The following is a 17,795-nucleotide window of genomic DNA, read 5'->3' as shown; positions in this document are numbered from 1 at the left end:
AAATAAAAAAATAAAGTGTACAATTTCCAAAAACAAAAAAAAGAATACTTAACAAACTTCAGAAGACTGAAAATTGATTCAGTAGTGCAACATAAAGATGAATGCTATTTTAAAAAATTAAACTGAAATTTAAAAGTACAGTAAGTGTAACTAAAAACATGATAGAAGGCATAAATATAAGAATACATTAAACAACGAGTGATTAGGGAATTCAAAGACACGATATTTAAAAATATATCACTGGAAGGGAGAAAATAAATAATGATGGGTAAAAGGGCTCAAGAGGAACTTTAGACTGTCAAAGAGGTAAAAAGCTTATTCAGAGAAAATAGAAAAGTTCTGAAACCTATGGGAAGGAACAGTAACATCAAAGTCCACTGGTCAGATTTAACTCAACCAAGACTACCCTAAAGACATAGCATAGTCAAGCTCTCAGACTTGAACAATAAAGAGAAAATCCTGAAGGCATCAAGAGAATAGACACTCTTGTGTCCCAATTCACCTGACAACAGACTTCGCAGCAGAAATATTAAAGACCAGGTGAGTATGGGCTGAGATCTTTTCGTAGCACTGAAAGAAAAAATCCTGCCAACCAAGAATACTGTATATCAAGTGAAGGTATCTTTAGAAATTAATAGGAGTTAAACATTTCCAGACCAAACAACCACTAAAACCAAACTAAACAAAAACAAACTTGAGGGAATATACCTCCACCAGACTGGTCCTACAAAAAATGCTAAAGGGAGTTAGTTCTTCAAACTTAGAAGAGACATTAATGTGCAAGAACAAAACATCAAAAGGTATAAAACCACTGGTAAAAGTAACTATACAAAGTCAGAATGCTCTAATGTTATAAACATGGTATATAAACCATTCGTTTCTTTAATATAAAGATGAAATGCAAAGCAATTAATATACTATATTAAGAGAAAGGTAATACAGAAAAATGTAAAGTGGGACATCAAAAATCCAAAATGTACCAAAGAATAGAGTGCAAGTTTTGTTATTATTAGTATATTTTTCTTTTACAGTTTTTCTTCATGATAGATATGACGTTGCAATAATTTTGAAATAGCTTATTATAATCAATGTATTTTTTTTTTGTAAACCTCAGGGGCAAAAATGTACCATAGGCAAACCAAAAATAATGAGAAAGAATCAAAACTCATTATCAGATAAGTCGTTTAACCACAAGGTAAACCGTAAGAGGAAAAAAAGAAAAAAACTACATAAACTAAAATGCAAGGTACAAAATGGGTTGTCATAGGAACTTATAATCAATAATTTTCTAAATTGTAAATGAATTAAATTCTCCAGTGAAAATACATACAGTGACTGAATGAAAAACAACACAAAACAAAACAAAAACAAGACCCAACTATACACTGCTTACAAGAAATTCACTTCCCATCTAAGGAAATGCATAGATCAAAGGAAAAAATGGAATAAGCTATTTCGCGCAAAAGGTGGAATCTAAAAGAAAGCAGGAATAGTTATATCAGATATGAAATATATAAAATCAAAATCTGTTAAAAAAAGTAAAGAAGGGCATAAAAAACCAAAAAAACATAAAAACATGAAAAAAGACAATTAAAAATGGCATAAAAAAGGGGAACTTCAACATCCCACTTGCAGCAATGAACCACCCAGACTAAAAAAACAATAGCAGAGTTAAATTGTACCCTAGACAAATGGAACAGATATCTACAGAAGAGTCAATATTACAGAATACACATTCTTAGCTACATATAGAACATTCACCAGGACAGATCACAAGATAAGTTTTGACAAATTTTAAAAAATCACATTGTATATATTTCTGACTGTAATAAAACTAGAAATCAATAACAAAAACTTTGGCAACTAAAAAAAATGGAAATTAGATAACTTACTCTTCAAAAAAAAAACACAAAGAAATGAACAAATCAAGAAGGAAATAAAAATATTCCTTTAAACAAATGAAAATGAAAACACAACATACTAAATCCTATGGGAAACAGGTAATGCAGTGACAAGAGGGAAAAAAACTCATAGCAATCAATGCTTATATCAAAAAAACATGAAGATCTCAAACAAACTAAATTTGATCTTAAAGAAACAAAAAATAAATAAACATTAAAGAATAAATATTAAATAATAATAAATTAAGGAATAAATATTAAAGATCTGAGCAGAAACAAGTGAAATAGACTTAAAAAAATACAAAGGATCAACAAAACAGAGAGTTATTTCTTCAAACTTAACAGTACCTTTCTTACCCAGAAGTATTAAGGGACGATTCAAATAAAGAATAACAGAGACAAAAGGGATACATTATAACTGACACCACATAAATACAAAAGATCATCAGAGATTATTATAAACAATCATGTGCTAACAAACTTGATAACCTAAAAGTGATGAACAAATTCCTGGACACATAAACCTTATCAAAAGTTAATCATGAAGAAATAGAAAATCTCAATAGACTAAGAAATTGATTCAGTAATGTCTTCCACCAAAAAAAAAGCACAGGATCAGATGGCTTCTTCTCAACATTCAAGGAAGAACACAAATTCTTCTCAAATTGTCCCAAAATATTATAACAGAGTCTTCCAAACTCTTTCTATGAAGTCAGCCCAACTATTATATCAAAATCAGGCAAAGACTTAAAAAAAAAAGCTACAAGTCAATATATTTGATGAACACAAATGCTGCTGTAGTTTACATATGAGGTATCCTTCCAAAACTCATGTGTGACACAATGCAAGAAAGTTCAGAGATGAAATGAATGGATTATGAGAAATGTAACCTAATCAGTGGAAGAATGCACTAATAGATTAACTGGGTGGTAACTACAAGCAGGCAGGGTGGGGCTGAAGGAAGTAGCTCACTGAAAGCATGCCTATGGGGCATATTTTATCCCTGGAGAGCAGAGCAAAGTTCTCTCCCTCAGAGTAGCTGACATGTCCTGAGCTGATTCTCTCTACCAAGCCATTATGCCATGATGTTTTCTTTCACCTCATGCCCACAATTGTGGACTCCACTGACCAGGAGTCAAAATAAACTTTTCCTCCTCTAAATTGTTGTCACGTCATTAGGACACACCAACACAAAAGATGATGAAAACTGAAACTGGTACCCACAAGTGGGGTCATGGATGGGACTAACCTGACCACATGGTTCAGAAAACTTTGGAGCTGGTTTGTGGGAAGAATTTTGAAAAGTTGAGAGATGCAAGTTGGAAAAGTTTTAGGACATTGTTAAGTAAAGATTAATGGGCAATTCTGGTGAGAGCTCAGTAAACCAGGATGACAACAGGACTATGAGTAGTGAAGATTGTTCTCATATTTCAGAGAAGAAGGAAGACTCTAGACTAGGGGCCATTCATGGGACACTACTGCAAAAAAGTCATCTTCATTTTGCTCATGTCCTAAAACTGTGAGGCTGAATTTATAGGTGAAGGACTAAATCTAGCAAGCGAAATTTCACAGCAACACAGAATTCAGATGGTAGCATGGATATTGCTGGCAGCTTTCAGCCAAGTTTTCTGCAATAATCCAGAGCAGAAAGCAAAGCAGAAATATTTGAATAACTTGGATTTGGGCCAGAAAAGTGCAAGTAAAACCAAGGCTAAGGAAGGATATTATAGTCACTGAAGAGATGTGTGCATTTTACCTAGAAACAAATAGGAAAGATGGCCTAACAGGACCACACTCATCTCAGACTCAAGATTGAAAAAGCAAAAATTACTTGGGAAAGGAATTTTATAGGTGAAGGACTAAATGACAACAGGACTATGGGAATAGGATAGAGCTCTGGGGAATCCTGCTTGCACAGGGGGGCCTAGGAAGTTGTTTCACTCTGCTCAACTGCACAGGCACTTAGAAGTTGCTGCAGTCATGATTCCAAGAGACTTGGGAAACAGGGTATCACTGAGTTGCTTGGCACCTTGCTAAGCTGCTGAGGCTGGCTTTGAACTTGCAATATCCTACTTCAGCCTCCTGAGCTGCTGGGAGAATGGGGGGCAAATTTGGTAGGTGGCACAAAGATATAGTTAGGGAGTAAAAAGTTCTGATATGCTAACATATGGCAGGGTGACCATATAGAATGATAATGTAGTTTGTATTTCAAAAAAGTAGAGGAAAATATTTTGAATATTTTCATAATAAATAAATAACAAACATGTAAAGAGTTAGATGTATTTAATCTGATTTAAACATTTCACAATATATACATGTATCAACAATCACAAGGTACACAAATGTTTAGAATTTTAAGTTTTCATGTGTTCATTTAAAAAAAAAACCTTACTTTAAATCTAAAAAAGAAAAAAATTGACATACACTTTTTTCCTCTAATCTTTATTCACTGAGGAAAAAGATGTCATCAGACAGGAACCTAAGAAAAAGTTACAGAAATATATTCTTAAGGGAGAGAGAAGATTTAAGTGGGAGGAAAAAGCTGTAAGCATCACAATATCTGACTGTGAAGCCATAGTAACTAAGAAAACATGGTATTGGCATAAAAATTGAGACAGTCAAATGGAACAGAAAAGAATATTCAGAATTTAATTTACATGTTTACACAACCAAGCTACTTTCAACAAAAGTGCCAAGAAAAATACTGGAGAAAGAACAAGTTCTTCAACAAATGGTGCTAGTAAAACTGTGTGTGTGTGTACACACGCGTGCGTGCACATGCAGAAGACTAAAACTAGTACACTACCTTGCCCATATTTATTTTGCTTGGTTTACTGGAAAGGCTGCTAGTGTTATATAATATATAACGTTGAAAGTAGAAATGCTCAGCTTTTTCCTGACCTCAGAAGGAAACAATCTTGGTATGTTATGTGTGTATGACAAAAACTTGGTATATCACCCAGGCTAGGCTTGACTTCACCATTCTCCTGCTTCAGCCTCCTGAGTAGCTGGGACTACAGATATGAATCATAAATCTAACATTAATATCCTGATTTCTGGTCTTGCACATGTGTCCTTTATAATTTTGGGAAACTTACCTGTTGTGTGTAATATGCTGACAGTTTTTTTAAATCACAAATGGATATTAAGTTTCACAGGTTATTTCACTGCATCTATTGAGATAATCACGTGACTTTCTTCATTTAGTTAACATGGAAAAAATAATATTGAATAATTTTTAATGTTAAACCAGACTTGCATTCTTTTCTTTCTTTCTTTTTTCCTTTTTTTTTTTTTTTTTAGGTTGTAGTTGGACACAATATCTTTATTTTATTTTTATGTGGTGCTGAGGATCAAACCCAGGGCCTAGAATGTACTGGGCGAGTGTTCTACACTGAGCCACAATCTCAGCCCCCAGTCTTGCATTCTTAACATTAAATCATACTTGATTGTTATGTTCCTCTGTATACAATTATATTTTATTTAGCAATATTCATTTAGAATTTAAGAAGGATACTGATATCATACTTTCTTCTTTTTTAAAGTCCTTTCTTTAGATGTATTAAAGTTATTCTGGTTTCATATAAACAGAAGGGCAGAGACCCTTCATCGTTTCTGAGGAAATAACTGTACAAAAATTTTTGTTATTTTTTTCCTATCAATATTTGATAGACATTACCCATGTTGGCCTGATTTTTCTTTTTTTTTAAATATATAGGGGCTGGGGATGTGGCTCAAGCGGTAGCGCGCTCGCCTGGCATGCGTGCGGCCCGGGTTCGATTCTCAGCACCACATACCAACAAAGATGTTGTGTCCACCGAGAACTAAAAAATAAATATTAAAAATTCTCTCTCTCTCCTCTCTCACTCTATCTTTAAAAAAAAATATATATATATATATATATATATATATATATATATATATTTATTTATTTTATTTATTCATTTTTATGTGGTGCTGAGGATCGAACCCAGGGCCTTGCACGTGCTAGGTGAGCACTCTACTGCTGAACCACAACCCCAGACCCCTGACTTTTCTTTCTTTTTTTTACTTTTTTTTTTTTATTGGTTGTTCACAACATTACAAAGCTCTTGACATATCATATTTCATACATTAGAATCAAGTGGGTTATGAACTCCCATTTTTACCCCAAATACATATTGCAGAATCACATCGGTTACACATCACATTTTTACATACTGCCATATTAGTGACTTTTCTTAATGCAAAACGTTTTGGCATTACATTTAATTTCTTGAAAAGATAGAGGCTATTCAATTTCACTGTTTCATCTTACAACAATTTTGGTATAGTTCTTTCTCAGGGAAAACTTCACTGAAACTAAGTGGTTTTATTTTTTGATATATAGTTATTTATTTTTCTTATGATAATTTTAATATCTGTAAGATCTATGGGGTTAACTCCCTTTCATTACAAATATTGGTGATTTGTAATCTCTCAGTCTCTTTCAGTCTATGTAGGGAATTGTCAGTTTTGTTGTCTTTTTAAAGGTAACAGTTTATGGATTTAATTTTCTCTCCCTCTTATTTGTTTTTTTCAGTGGCTCTATTCAACTCTGTTCATTTCTTCATTATCTTCTTTCATTTACTTGCTTTGAGTTTATCTCATTCTTGTTTTGAACCTTCTGAAGCTGAATTTTAAATAGCTGAGGAAAAAACATTCTTCCTAATAATTGTTTAAAGTTATGTTTCTTTCTAAACAATGTTTGAACAGCATTTCCTGTTTAACTATCATTTAATCCAAACATTTTCTAATTTCCAAGTGATTTTATCTTAGCCCCTTGAATTATTTGGAAGTATACTGTTCAATATCCTGATATTTAAAGTTTTTCTAACTGGTAAACTGTAGTAAGAAAACACACTTCTATATGATTGTGATTCTTTTAAATATAAGATCATTCAGACCTAAAAAAAAGTGTCTTCCACTATTGTTGGATACACTCTTCTATGAATGCCAATTAGATGAAGCTGGCTTACTGTATTTTCAAAATTTTTGTACTCTCAGTTATCTATTTATTTAGTTATTTTTAAAATTATACTGCTCTAATAAAAAAACTGAAAAGGAACAACTAAGAATGCTGGCAACATTAAAATAATTAAAATTGGTTATTGCATCAAAACAATTACATCTGGAATTGATTTCATTTGATCAGCTAAAAGGTGCATTTATGCTGCCATTATTACATTTTCAGAAGAGTTTAAATTACAAAATTTCAGAGAGCTTCAAAGCAATTTCTTAATCTAACCATGCTGATCTTGATGGACCAATTTAAAAAAAAAAGGGGGGGGTATACGTGAAGAGAAACCCTTAAAAAAATTGGTGACAATTGTTTTTAAAACATTATTTTAACACTCTTTTTATAATTGAAAAATACCAACCTGAGGATTAGAGCATTTTATCTCCAGGGACTCCAGGTCAACATGAAGACAGACAACAAATGAATGTCTGGCATCAGGTCCTGTAGCAAGTAGTTTTTGAGATGTGACAGCTAGAGTAGAGGTACAACCCATAGGTTCCACTAAGCTAAGTGTCACTTGTTTTCCAATAAGGGTATATATGCTGAAATGATGCAAGTTGATGGTCCATGGAAAAGCATCACCTGTTAAAGGAAATAGGGAGGCACACACATTAAAAAATACAGTTAACTGTCACTTGATAATAAAAGTTCTACTATTTATATTTGAAATACAAAAAATTTAACACTGTATCATAAAAAGCAAATAGATCCAGATCAAAAGTGCTAAATAAGTTAAAACCTTTAAGTTATCTTTTAAAAAATGTTTAGGAATATACTTCTATAGCAACAATTATGTATATCATAAACAATAAATGAACAGTGGAGAGTGTATTGTGTAACAGTTGGAGATGTATGCATGTGTACTGTGCTCTAGTAGGCTGTTCTGTGTAACAGAGGTGTATGCACCACACTTTTAAAAAAATCATAGAAAATGGCATAAATTATGTGAATACAGTAATTTTTGGAAGGACTAAAAATGACCATAGACTTTTCTAGGGAATGAAAGAAGAAACAATAAACAATCTACTATGGTCTTCTGGACAACCAGTATCAGAATTGTGTAGGATATTTACTTAAAATAGAGGTGTCTGGGTTCTATTATAGACCAACTTAATTATCTCTCCTACTAATACTCAGTAAACATTTCATTATTCCCCGGATGATTCAAAAGTATTAAAAGTTCCTTTTAAATAAAATGCTCTTAATAATAAAACTAACACTCAAATGTCAGTATTAAAAGCAAAATTCCTTTCCTTCTTTTATATTCTTTTACTAATTTATAAAAAATTATTTCATTAATATAAATTATTCATATAAAACATCTTAGTTTTTATTATATCTACAATAAGTTACTCTGTAAAATAATTTTTAAAAATCCAGTATAAGAAATATTTATAAACATTTATTTTTGTGATGTCAGATATTCCTGTCACTTGTATTTTGGACTACAATTCTGACAGCACTTAACATTATATAGGGTAATAGCATCTTTTCAAGTAATTCAATTATTTAAATAATTGAATTATTTGAAAATAAATTGAGAACATTTATATCTAATTATAGAGGTACTCAGTAATCACTATAATTTAGAATATATGTTATTTTAAAGAGTAATATATTTTATCCTGCCATTCCAATAACTATTATTCATATTTTTCACAGTTCTTTCTATTATTAATATTTTTCACAGTTGATAGTTGTGCTAGGACAGAAGTAAGATCAGGGAATCACACTGTTCTTATAATTTTACATTCTTTATTCATTGAAGAAAAAATACCAAGTGAATTACTACAAGGATCATACTGTAAATATATACTTAAGCAATCTAAATGTTCATTAGATACACTGGGATAACAGGTTCCACAGGTAGATTCTCATCAGGATGAACATTCAACATGTCCTGCTCAAATGTACTTCATAAAAGTGTAAAATAAGAATCTTTGAATTGAAATTTTGATAACAAGAATAAATTTAGCTAAACAGTAGTTCATAATAAATTAATTAAAAACAATGTTAACTGAATAATAATATGCAGTCAACATGGTGATACTTTGCCTGTCTTAAAGATTTAAAATATTTTTCTTTGAAGAAAGAATGATAAACTTTAAATCATCTGTAATCTAAAATAGTTTTTAGACTTACATTAAATTCCATGCTATTTACAAAATAAAATCTCTGCCAAATTGGTGTCATATATTTGGAATGATTTTAGATACATGATTTTAAAACTGAGAGTGAGATAAATATTTTTTTTTCAAACCCTACTTTATCCAAGAAATTAAGTAGTGATTATGTTGTATGCAAGAACACTACATTTAAACTTGTTAAATTAAAAAAAAAATCCCAAATGACATGACGGTACACTATTCTCAGATATATGTTCCTGTTTCTTCTTCAGAAACAGACCAATAAATTAAAATTGGCTTTATCATAGTCTCTTAAAATGAAATTTAAAAATTTGTCAATTAATTGCTCTGTTAAAAATTTTCAAATCAGCCAGGAGCAGTGGCACATATCTGTTATCCCAGTGGCTCAAGAGGCTGATAACCAGGAGGACTGTGATTCAAAGCCAGCCTCAGCAATTTCTTAAGGCCCTCTCTCTAAATAAGATACAAAAAAAGGTCTGGGAATGTGGTTCAGTGGTTAAGTGACCCTGTGTGGAATCTTTGGTACAAAAAACAAACAAACAAACAAAAAATACAAATCACATTAAGTGCACAAGTACTACTTACACACACAAAAACAGAAACATCTAAACTTTCTATAATATAACACTGGCAGAATAACAATCTACATATTTCCTCAAATACATCCATGATAGGCCAAAAGTATGTACTATTTTGATAATCCCATGTAGATTTTTATGACCTTCACAATGAGAATTTTTTAAAATTTGTTATATGACAGCAGAATATATTATAATTCATATTACACATATACAGCACGATTTTTCTATCTCTGTACACAAAGTAGAGTCACAACATTCATGTCTTCATACATGTACTTAGGGTAGTAATATCCATCTCATTCCACTGTATTTCCTACCCCCATTCCCCCTTCCCTTGCCCACCCTCCCCTTTCCCCTTTCTAGGGTTCATCTAATCCTCTCATGCCCCCACCCCAACCATATTATGAATCAGCATCCTTAAATCAGAGAAATCATTCAGCATTTGGTTTTGGGGGATTGGCTAATTTCACTTAGCATTATAGTCTCCAGCTCCATCCATTTACCTACAAATGCCATGATTTTATTTACTTTTAATGCTGAATAATATTCCATTGTGTATATATACTATATTTTATTTATCCACTCATCTACTAAAGGGCATCTGGGTTGGTTCCACAATTTAGCTTTTGTGAATTGTGCTGCTATAAACATCAATGTGGCTGTGTCCTTGTAGTATGCTGTTTTTAAGTCCTTTGGGTATAGACCAAGGAGTGGGTAGCTGGGTCAAATGGTGGTGGTTCCATTCCCAGTTTTCCAAGGATTCTCCATACTGCTTCCTAGATTGGCTGTACCACTTTGCAGAGCCAACAGCAAGGTATGAGTGTGCCTTTTCCCCTACATCCTTGCCAATGTTTACTGTTGTTTGTATTCCTCATAGCTGCCATTCTGACTGGTGCGAGCAGTTTTGATTTGCCTTTCTCTAATTGCTAGAGATGTTGGACATTTTTTTTTCATATATTTGTTGACCAACTGTAATTCTTCTGAGAAGTGTCTATTCAACTCCTTAGCCCATTTATTGACTGGGTTGTTTTGTTTTGTTTTGGTGTTACATTTTTTGATTTTTTGAGTTCTTTAAATATCCTATATTTATAATATAGGATATATTATACAGCAAATTTAAAATTTCATAATAGCTCTATCTGATGTGCATGTGGCAAAAATTTGCTCTCAAAATGTATGCTCTCTCTTCAAAAGAAACTCATTGTTTCTTTTGCTAAGAAGAAGCTTTTTAGTTTGAATCCATTCCATTTATTGATTCTTAATTTTATTTCTTGTACATTAGGAGTCTTGTTAAGGTAGTCAGGGCCTAATTCAATGTGATAAAGATTTGAGCCCATTTTTTTTCCTCCATTAGGCATGGGGTCTCTACACTAATTCCTAGGTCCTTGACCCACTATGAGTTGAGTTTTCTGCATGGTGAGACATAGGGGTTTAGTTTCAATTTGCTGCATATGGCTTTCCAATTTTCCCAGCACCATTTGTTGCAGAGGCTATCTTTTCTCCAGTATCTTTGTCTAGTATGAGATAACTGTATTCAGGTGGGTTGGTCTCTGTGTCTTCTATTCTGTACCATTGATCTACATGTCTATTTAGGTGCCAATACCATGCCATTTTTGTTATTATAGCTTTGTACTATAGATTAAGGTCTGGTATTGTGATGCCTCTTACTTCACTCTTCTTTTTACGAATTACTTTGGCTATTCTGGGTCTCTTATTTTTCCAAATGAATTTCAAAATTGCCTTTTCTATTTCTATAAGGAATGATGTTGGGATTTTAACTGGAATCACATTGAATCTGTATAGTGTTTTGGGTAGTATGACCATTTTGACAATATTAATTTTGCCTAGCTTAGAGCATATGAGATCTTTACATCTTCTAAGGTCTTCTTCAATTTCTTTCTTGAGTGTTCTGTAGGTTTTATTGTAGAGGTCTTTCACCGCTTTTGTTAATAGATCCCCAGGTATTTTACTTTTGTGAGGCTATTGTGAGTGATGTAGTTTTCCTAATTTCTCATTCACAGGACTCATTAATGATGTACAGAAATGCATTTGACTTATGGTTGTTTATTTTCTATCCTGTTACTTTGCTGAATTCATTTATTAATTCTAGAAGTTTTCTGGAGGAGATTTTTGGATCCTCTAAGTATAGAATCATGTCATCAGCAAATAATAATAGTTGGAGTTCTTGTTTTCCTATTTGTATCCCTTTACATTCTTTAGTCTATTTGATTGGTCTGACTAGAGTTTCAAAGGGCTATGTTGAATAACAGTGGTGAAACAGGGCATCCCTGTCTTGTTCCAGTATTTAGAAGAATGCATCCAATTTTTCTCGATTTAGAATGATGTTGGCCTGGGGTACAGTATAGATAGCTTTTACAATGTTAAGGTATGTTCCTACTATCCCTATTTTTTCTAGGGTTTTGAATATGAAAGAAAGGGTGCAGTATTTTGTCAAATGCTTTCTCACATCAATTGATATAATCATATGATTCTTTAAGTCTATTGATGTGATGAATTATATTAATTGATTTCCATTTGTTGAATCATTCTTGCCTCCCTAGAAGGAACTCCACTTGATCATGATACACTATTTTTTAAAATATGTTTTTGTATGCAATGAATTTTTGCATCAGTGTTCATCAGGGATATTGGTCTACAATTTTCCTTCCTTGATGCATCTCTGCCTGGTTTTGGTATCAGGATGATACTAGCTCCATAGAATGAGTTTGGTAGGATTCCCTCCTATTCTATTTCATGGAATAATTTGAGGAGTATTGGTATTAATTCTTCTTATTAGGTCTTGTAAAATTCAGCTGTGAATCTGTGTGGTTTGGACTTTTCTTGGTTGATAGGCTTTTGATGGTGTCTTCTATTTCCTTGATTGAAATTGATCTGTTTAAATTGTGTATGTCTTCTTGACTCAATTTGATTTGATCATATGCTTCTAGAAATCTGTCAGTGTCTTCGAGGTTTTCTATTTTACTGGAGTATAAATTTTCTCAGTAGTTTATAATTGTCTTCTGTATTTCAATAGTGTTTGTCACGATATTTCCTTTTTCACCATGGATTTTAGTAATTTGAGTTTTTTTCTCTCCTTTTTGTGAGGGTGACTAATGGTTTGTCAATTTTATTTATTTTTTTCAAAGAACCAGATTTTTGTTTTGTCATTTAACAAAAAATTCTTTTGTTTCAATTTCCTGTTTTCTGATACTTTGGGTTTCTTCCTCTTTTCCCAGGTCATTTATTTGTTGACTTTTTCTTCTTTTAATCAATGAACTCCATGCAATGAACTTTCCACTTAGCTTTGCCTTCATAGTGTCCCATAGATTTTGATAAGTTGTATTGGAGTTCTCGTTTTCCTCTAAGAATTTCTTTTTTATCTTCATCCTGATGTCTTCTGTTATCCATGTATCATTCAATAGCATATTATTTAATATCCAGGTGTTTGAGTAGCTTCTATTTTTTACTTTATCATTCATTCTAATTTCATTCCATTATGGTCAGAGAGAATGCAGGATAGTATCTCTATTTTTTGGTAATTGCTAAGACTTGCTTTGTGGCATAACATATGGTCTATCATGGAGAAGAATCCATGTGCTACTGAGAAGGAAGTGTATTCACTCATTGATGGATGGAATATTCTATATATATCTGTTAAGTCTAATGTACTAATTGTATTATTGAGTTCTATAGTTTGTTTAGTTTTCATTTGGAAGATGTACCCAGTGGTGACAGAGGTGTATTAAAGTCACCCAACATTATTATGTTGTTGTCTATTTGGTTCTTTTAGTTGGGAAGGGTTTCTTTGATATACATAGATGCCATATTGTTTGGGGCATATTTATTATTGTTGTCTTGTTGTATGAATCCCTTAAGCAATATGAAATATCCTTCTTTATCCCTTTTCACTAGCTTTGGTTTGGAGTCTACTTTATCTGATATGAGGATGAAAACCCCTGCCTATTTATGTGGTCCACATGGGTGGTACATTTTTTTCCCACCCTTTCACCTTCAGTCTCTGGATGTCTTTTCCTATGAGATGAGTCTCTTGAAGGCAGCATATTGTTAGGTCTTTTTGTTTTGTTTTGTTTTGTTTAATCCAATCTGTCAGTCTATGCCTCTTAATTGATGAGTTTAGGTCATTCACATTCAGGGTTATTATTGAGACATGATTTATATTCTCAAACATTTTGGTTTATTTTTGGTTTTTAACTTGACTTGGTTTCTCCTTTGATTGGCCTTTCCTTTAGTGTAATTCCTCCCTTCTCTTGGAATATTACCTTCTCCTGGAAAATTTTGCTGACAATGCTCTGTAGCACAGGCTTTCTCACTGTAAATTCTTTCAACTTTCATTTATCATGAAAGGTTTTTATTTCTTCATCAAATCTGAAGGTTAGTTTTGCTGGATATAAGATATTGGGTTAGCAGCCATTTTCTTTCAGAGTTTGTTATATGTTGTTCCAGGATCTCTTAGATTTGAGGGTCTGAGTTGAAAAATCTGCTGAGATATGAATTGATCTTCCCTTATGTGTAATCTGATTCCTCTCTCTTGTGGCCTTTAAGATCTATCCTTATTCTATAGGCTAGGCATTTTCATTATAACGTGCCTTGGTGTAGATCTGTTGTAATTTTGTACATTTGGTGTCCTATTAGCAATCTGTATTTTAATTTTTAATTCATTCTTCATGTTTGGGAAATTTTCTGATATTATTTCATTGAAGAGATTGTACATTCCTTTGGTTTGAATCTCTGTGCCTTCCTCTAATCCCAGTAAATCTTAGATTTGGCCTTTTGATACTATCCCTTAATTCTTGGATGTTCTATTCATTGATTCTTACTATATTCACTGTGTGGCCAACTTTATTTTCAATATTGTATACTTTGTCTACATTATCTGACATTCTGTCTTCCAAGTGATCTAGTCTATTGGTGATGCTTTGACTATCGAGTTTTTATTTTTTTATTGTTTCATTCATTTCAAGGATTTCTGATTGTTTCTTCTTTTTTTCTTTCAGAATCTCTTTTTTTTTTTGAGAGAGAGAGAGGGAGAGAGAGAACGAGAGAGAGAGAAAATTTTAATATTTATTTTTTAGTTATCAGCGGACACAACATCTTTGTTTGTATGTGGTGCTGAGAATCGAACCCGGGCCGCATGCATGCCAGGCGAGCGCGCTACCGCTTGAGCCACATCCCCAGCCCCCAGAATCTCTTTCTTGAAGTAATCTTTTGCTACCTGTATTTGCTCCTTTATCTCTTTGTTGGTGTGATTGATGGTTGCCTGTATTTGCTCTCTTAACTCCTTGTTGGAGTTATCAATTTTTTGCCTGTATTTGTTCAATTAGGTCCTTCTTTAATTCGTAAATCATATTAATTATGTACATTCTGAACTTCTTCTCTGACATTTCATCCACTGCATTGTCCATGCATGCTATTAGTGTAGTATCTTGGTTTGTTTGGGACACTTTCTTCCCTTGTTTTTTATGTTTTCTATATGTCTCCCTTTCTTGCAGTGTGGATCTGAGGTATTACAGTTTTTACCCTATAATCTCCTGCATATTACCTGTACCTCACTTTGGTGTTGAAGTTCTAGTCCCCGGTATCCAAGGATAAATGCTACTGCAACTAAAGGTGGTGGTAGTAATAGCAGAGGTAACTCAAGACAGCAATGAGGGTGTCCAAAGATGGCTGCAAACACTTTGAGAGATGGGGCTGAAAGAGTGGGTTACCTGTTTGGAGATACAGCTGCCTCCAGGCCCTATCTGTTGTCCCAAGGTCACGACTACTGTGTTGGGAGGGCTAAGACAATGGCTACAAGTGTCCCAAGATGGAGGTGGGCTGGGCTTGGGCTTTGGCATGGGTCCGCTGGTCAGCAGGGCCATCCTGGGCCTAACCTTGACCTAGGCTCCTGTGCAGTTTCAGAGGGACAGTACTAGGGGATTAGCCATGGGTCTGTAGGTCAGTGGGGCAGTCCTGGGTTCTGGCTGGAGCCTGAGCCTGGGCTTTGGCGTGGGTCTGCCTGTCAGTGGGATGGTCCTGGCCCCAATCTTAGCCCAGGCTCCTATGCGGGTTGGCGTGGAGGTTATATGCCTAAGCCTGGGCTCCAGCTAGGTCTGCTGGTTGGTGGGGTGGTCCCTACGATCCTCAGCACCACATACCAACAAAGATGTTGTGTCCCCCGAGAACTAAAAAATAAATATTAAAAATTCTCTCACTCTCTCTCCTCTCTCTCTCTTTAAAAAAAAAAGAAAGTAAATCATAAATCTGAAAAGACTTGTATCTAGAATCTGAAGAATTCTTACAACTTGAAAATAAAACAACTCAAAAATAGACAAATGATTTGCATAGACGTTTTTCTAAACATACATTAATAGTAAGTAAGTAAATAAATAAATATTACTCATTACAAATACACAAGTTGAACCCATAATGAGATACCACTATACACCTACGAGATTGGCTAGGATACCAAGTGTTGACAAGGAAACATGGAATGACCCTAACACATTGATGATGCATAAAACCATCTGGAAAGCAGTTTGGCAGTTTCCTGAAATATTCAACATAAATTTACCACACTGCCTAGTTATTTCCCTTCAAAGACTATTAGTGATCAATTATAACATTCACCCATACAAATACATGCACAAGTATATATAACAGCATTATTCACAATAGACAAAAACTGGCAACAATGAAAGTGTGTATCGAATTGTAAACTAAGGAAGAAAATATGATATAAGTAAACAGTGGGATATTCCTCAACAATAAAAAGGAATACACTACTAACACATGACACATTGTGGGAAACCTTCAAAAATATTACATTAGTCGAACAAAGCCAGATTGAAAAGACTATAAGTTGTTTGGAATTTTCCTAGTATATTAAAATGTCCAGAAAAGGCAACTTTATGTGGACATAAATTAGATCAGTGGTTGCCTAGGTTTGGAGGTAGAACCAAAGAATAAATACAAATGAGAAGAAAAGAACTTTTAGGGTGATAGAAATAGGCTGAATTTATATAGTGATTGTGGTTGCATGTCTTAATTAAAATCACCTAGCTGTACACTTATAATGTATCGATATTATATGTAAATTATTCTTTAATAAATGTAAAATTTAATTAACAAAGTATTTACTTTTCAAAAGCATTTATTTATTAAAGGGTAATAGAGAAGGAAACAGCCAAGGCCAGATTCCGAGTTTTAGCACAACTTCCGTAAAGTTACCAGAGCTGCCATCATGTCCTTCTATAATATATCCCACCCTTTCTCTGGCACACTCTACCCATTTCATACTACTTCCAATGTTCTTCTTTGGCGTTCAGAGGTCATTGAACCCCTACTTTAGGATAACTTAACAATCTTCCTCCCATGTAACCTGGGAAAATACGATTTATAAAATGTTAAAAGGGCCAGGGTTGTGGCTCAGTGGTGCAGTGCTTGCCTAGCATGTGTGAGGCCCTGGGTTTGATTCCTGGCACCACATAAAAATAAACAAATAAAATAAAATGGTGAAAGTCCACATTCACTAAAAAATATGAAAGAATTATTAACAGTTTTTTAACAATCCTCTTACTTTAAGATGAAAATGATTTTTTTAAATGCTAACTTTATATAAAATACTCAAAAAAGACAAGGCTAGATTTTTTTTTCAATCAGTACTTGAAAAAACACATTTTGCTAGGCATTGTAGCTCATTCTTGTAATACAAGCGGCTAGTGAGGCTGAGGCAGGACGAGTTCAGTTTCAAAGCCAGTCTCAGAAACTTAGCAAAACTGGAAGCAACCTAGTAAGATTCTGCCTCAGAATAAAAAATAAAAAGGGGCTGGAGCTTTAGCTCAGCGGTAGAGCACCTGCCTTGCACGTTTGAGGGCCTGGGTTTGATACTGAACACTACATAAAATTAAATAAATAAAGATATTGTGTCCATCTATAACTAAAAAAAAAATTAAAGAAATAAAATGGTTGGGAATGTGGCTCAGTGGTTAAGAACCCTTGAGTTCAATCCCTGGCACCAAAAATACACACACACACACACACACACACACACACACATACACACACACACACTTTTAAGGTCTTAAGGTCATGTAAACCAAATAATTCATTAGAAAAAAACTACCCACTT

General features: G+C 33.5%; 1 protein-coding gene across 9 annotated transcripts in view; it reads right to left on the bottom strand.

The window, feature by feature from the left end:
* VPS13B (vacuolar protein sorting 13 homolog B) overlaps nt 1–17,795 on the bottom strand; it is a 753,213-nt gene that overhangs the window by 385,709 nt on the left and 349,709 nt on the right. For all 9 annotated transcript variants that reach the window (XR_014018703.1, XM_081265611.1, XM_081265610.1 and 6 more), the window contains one exon: nt 7,301–7,521. Coding sequence is in view for 8 of the 9 variants with exons in the window: in XM_081265611.1 (XP_081121737.1) it covers nt 7,301–7,521 (221 nt within the window). In the remaining variant the exon portion in view is untranslated. The remainder of the gene's footprint in view (nt 1–7,300; nt 7,522–17,795) is intronic.

This window comes from Spermophilus citellus, assembly GCF_964194105.1.
Source record: "Spermophilus citellus genome assembly, chromosome: 14".
Classification (NCBI taxonomy): Eukaryota; Metazoa; Chordata; class Mammalia; order Rodentia; family Sciuridae; genus Spermophilus; species Spermophilus citellus.
Note: the sequence above shows the minus strand (reverse complement) of the source record. Positions and strands in the feature narration are given on the sequence as shown.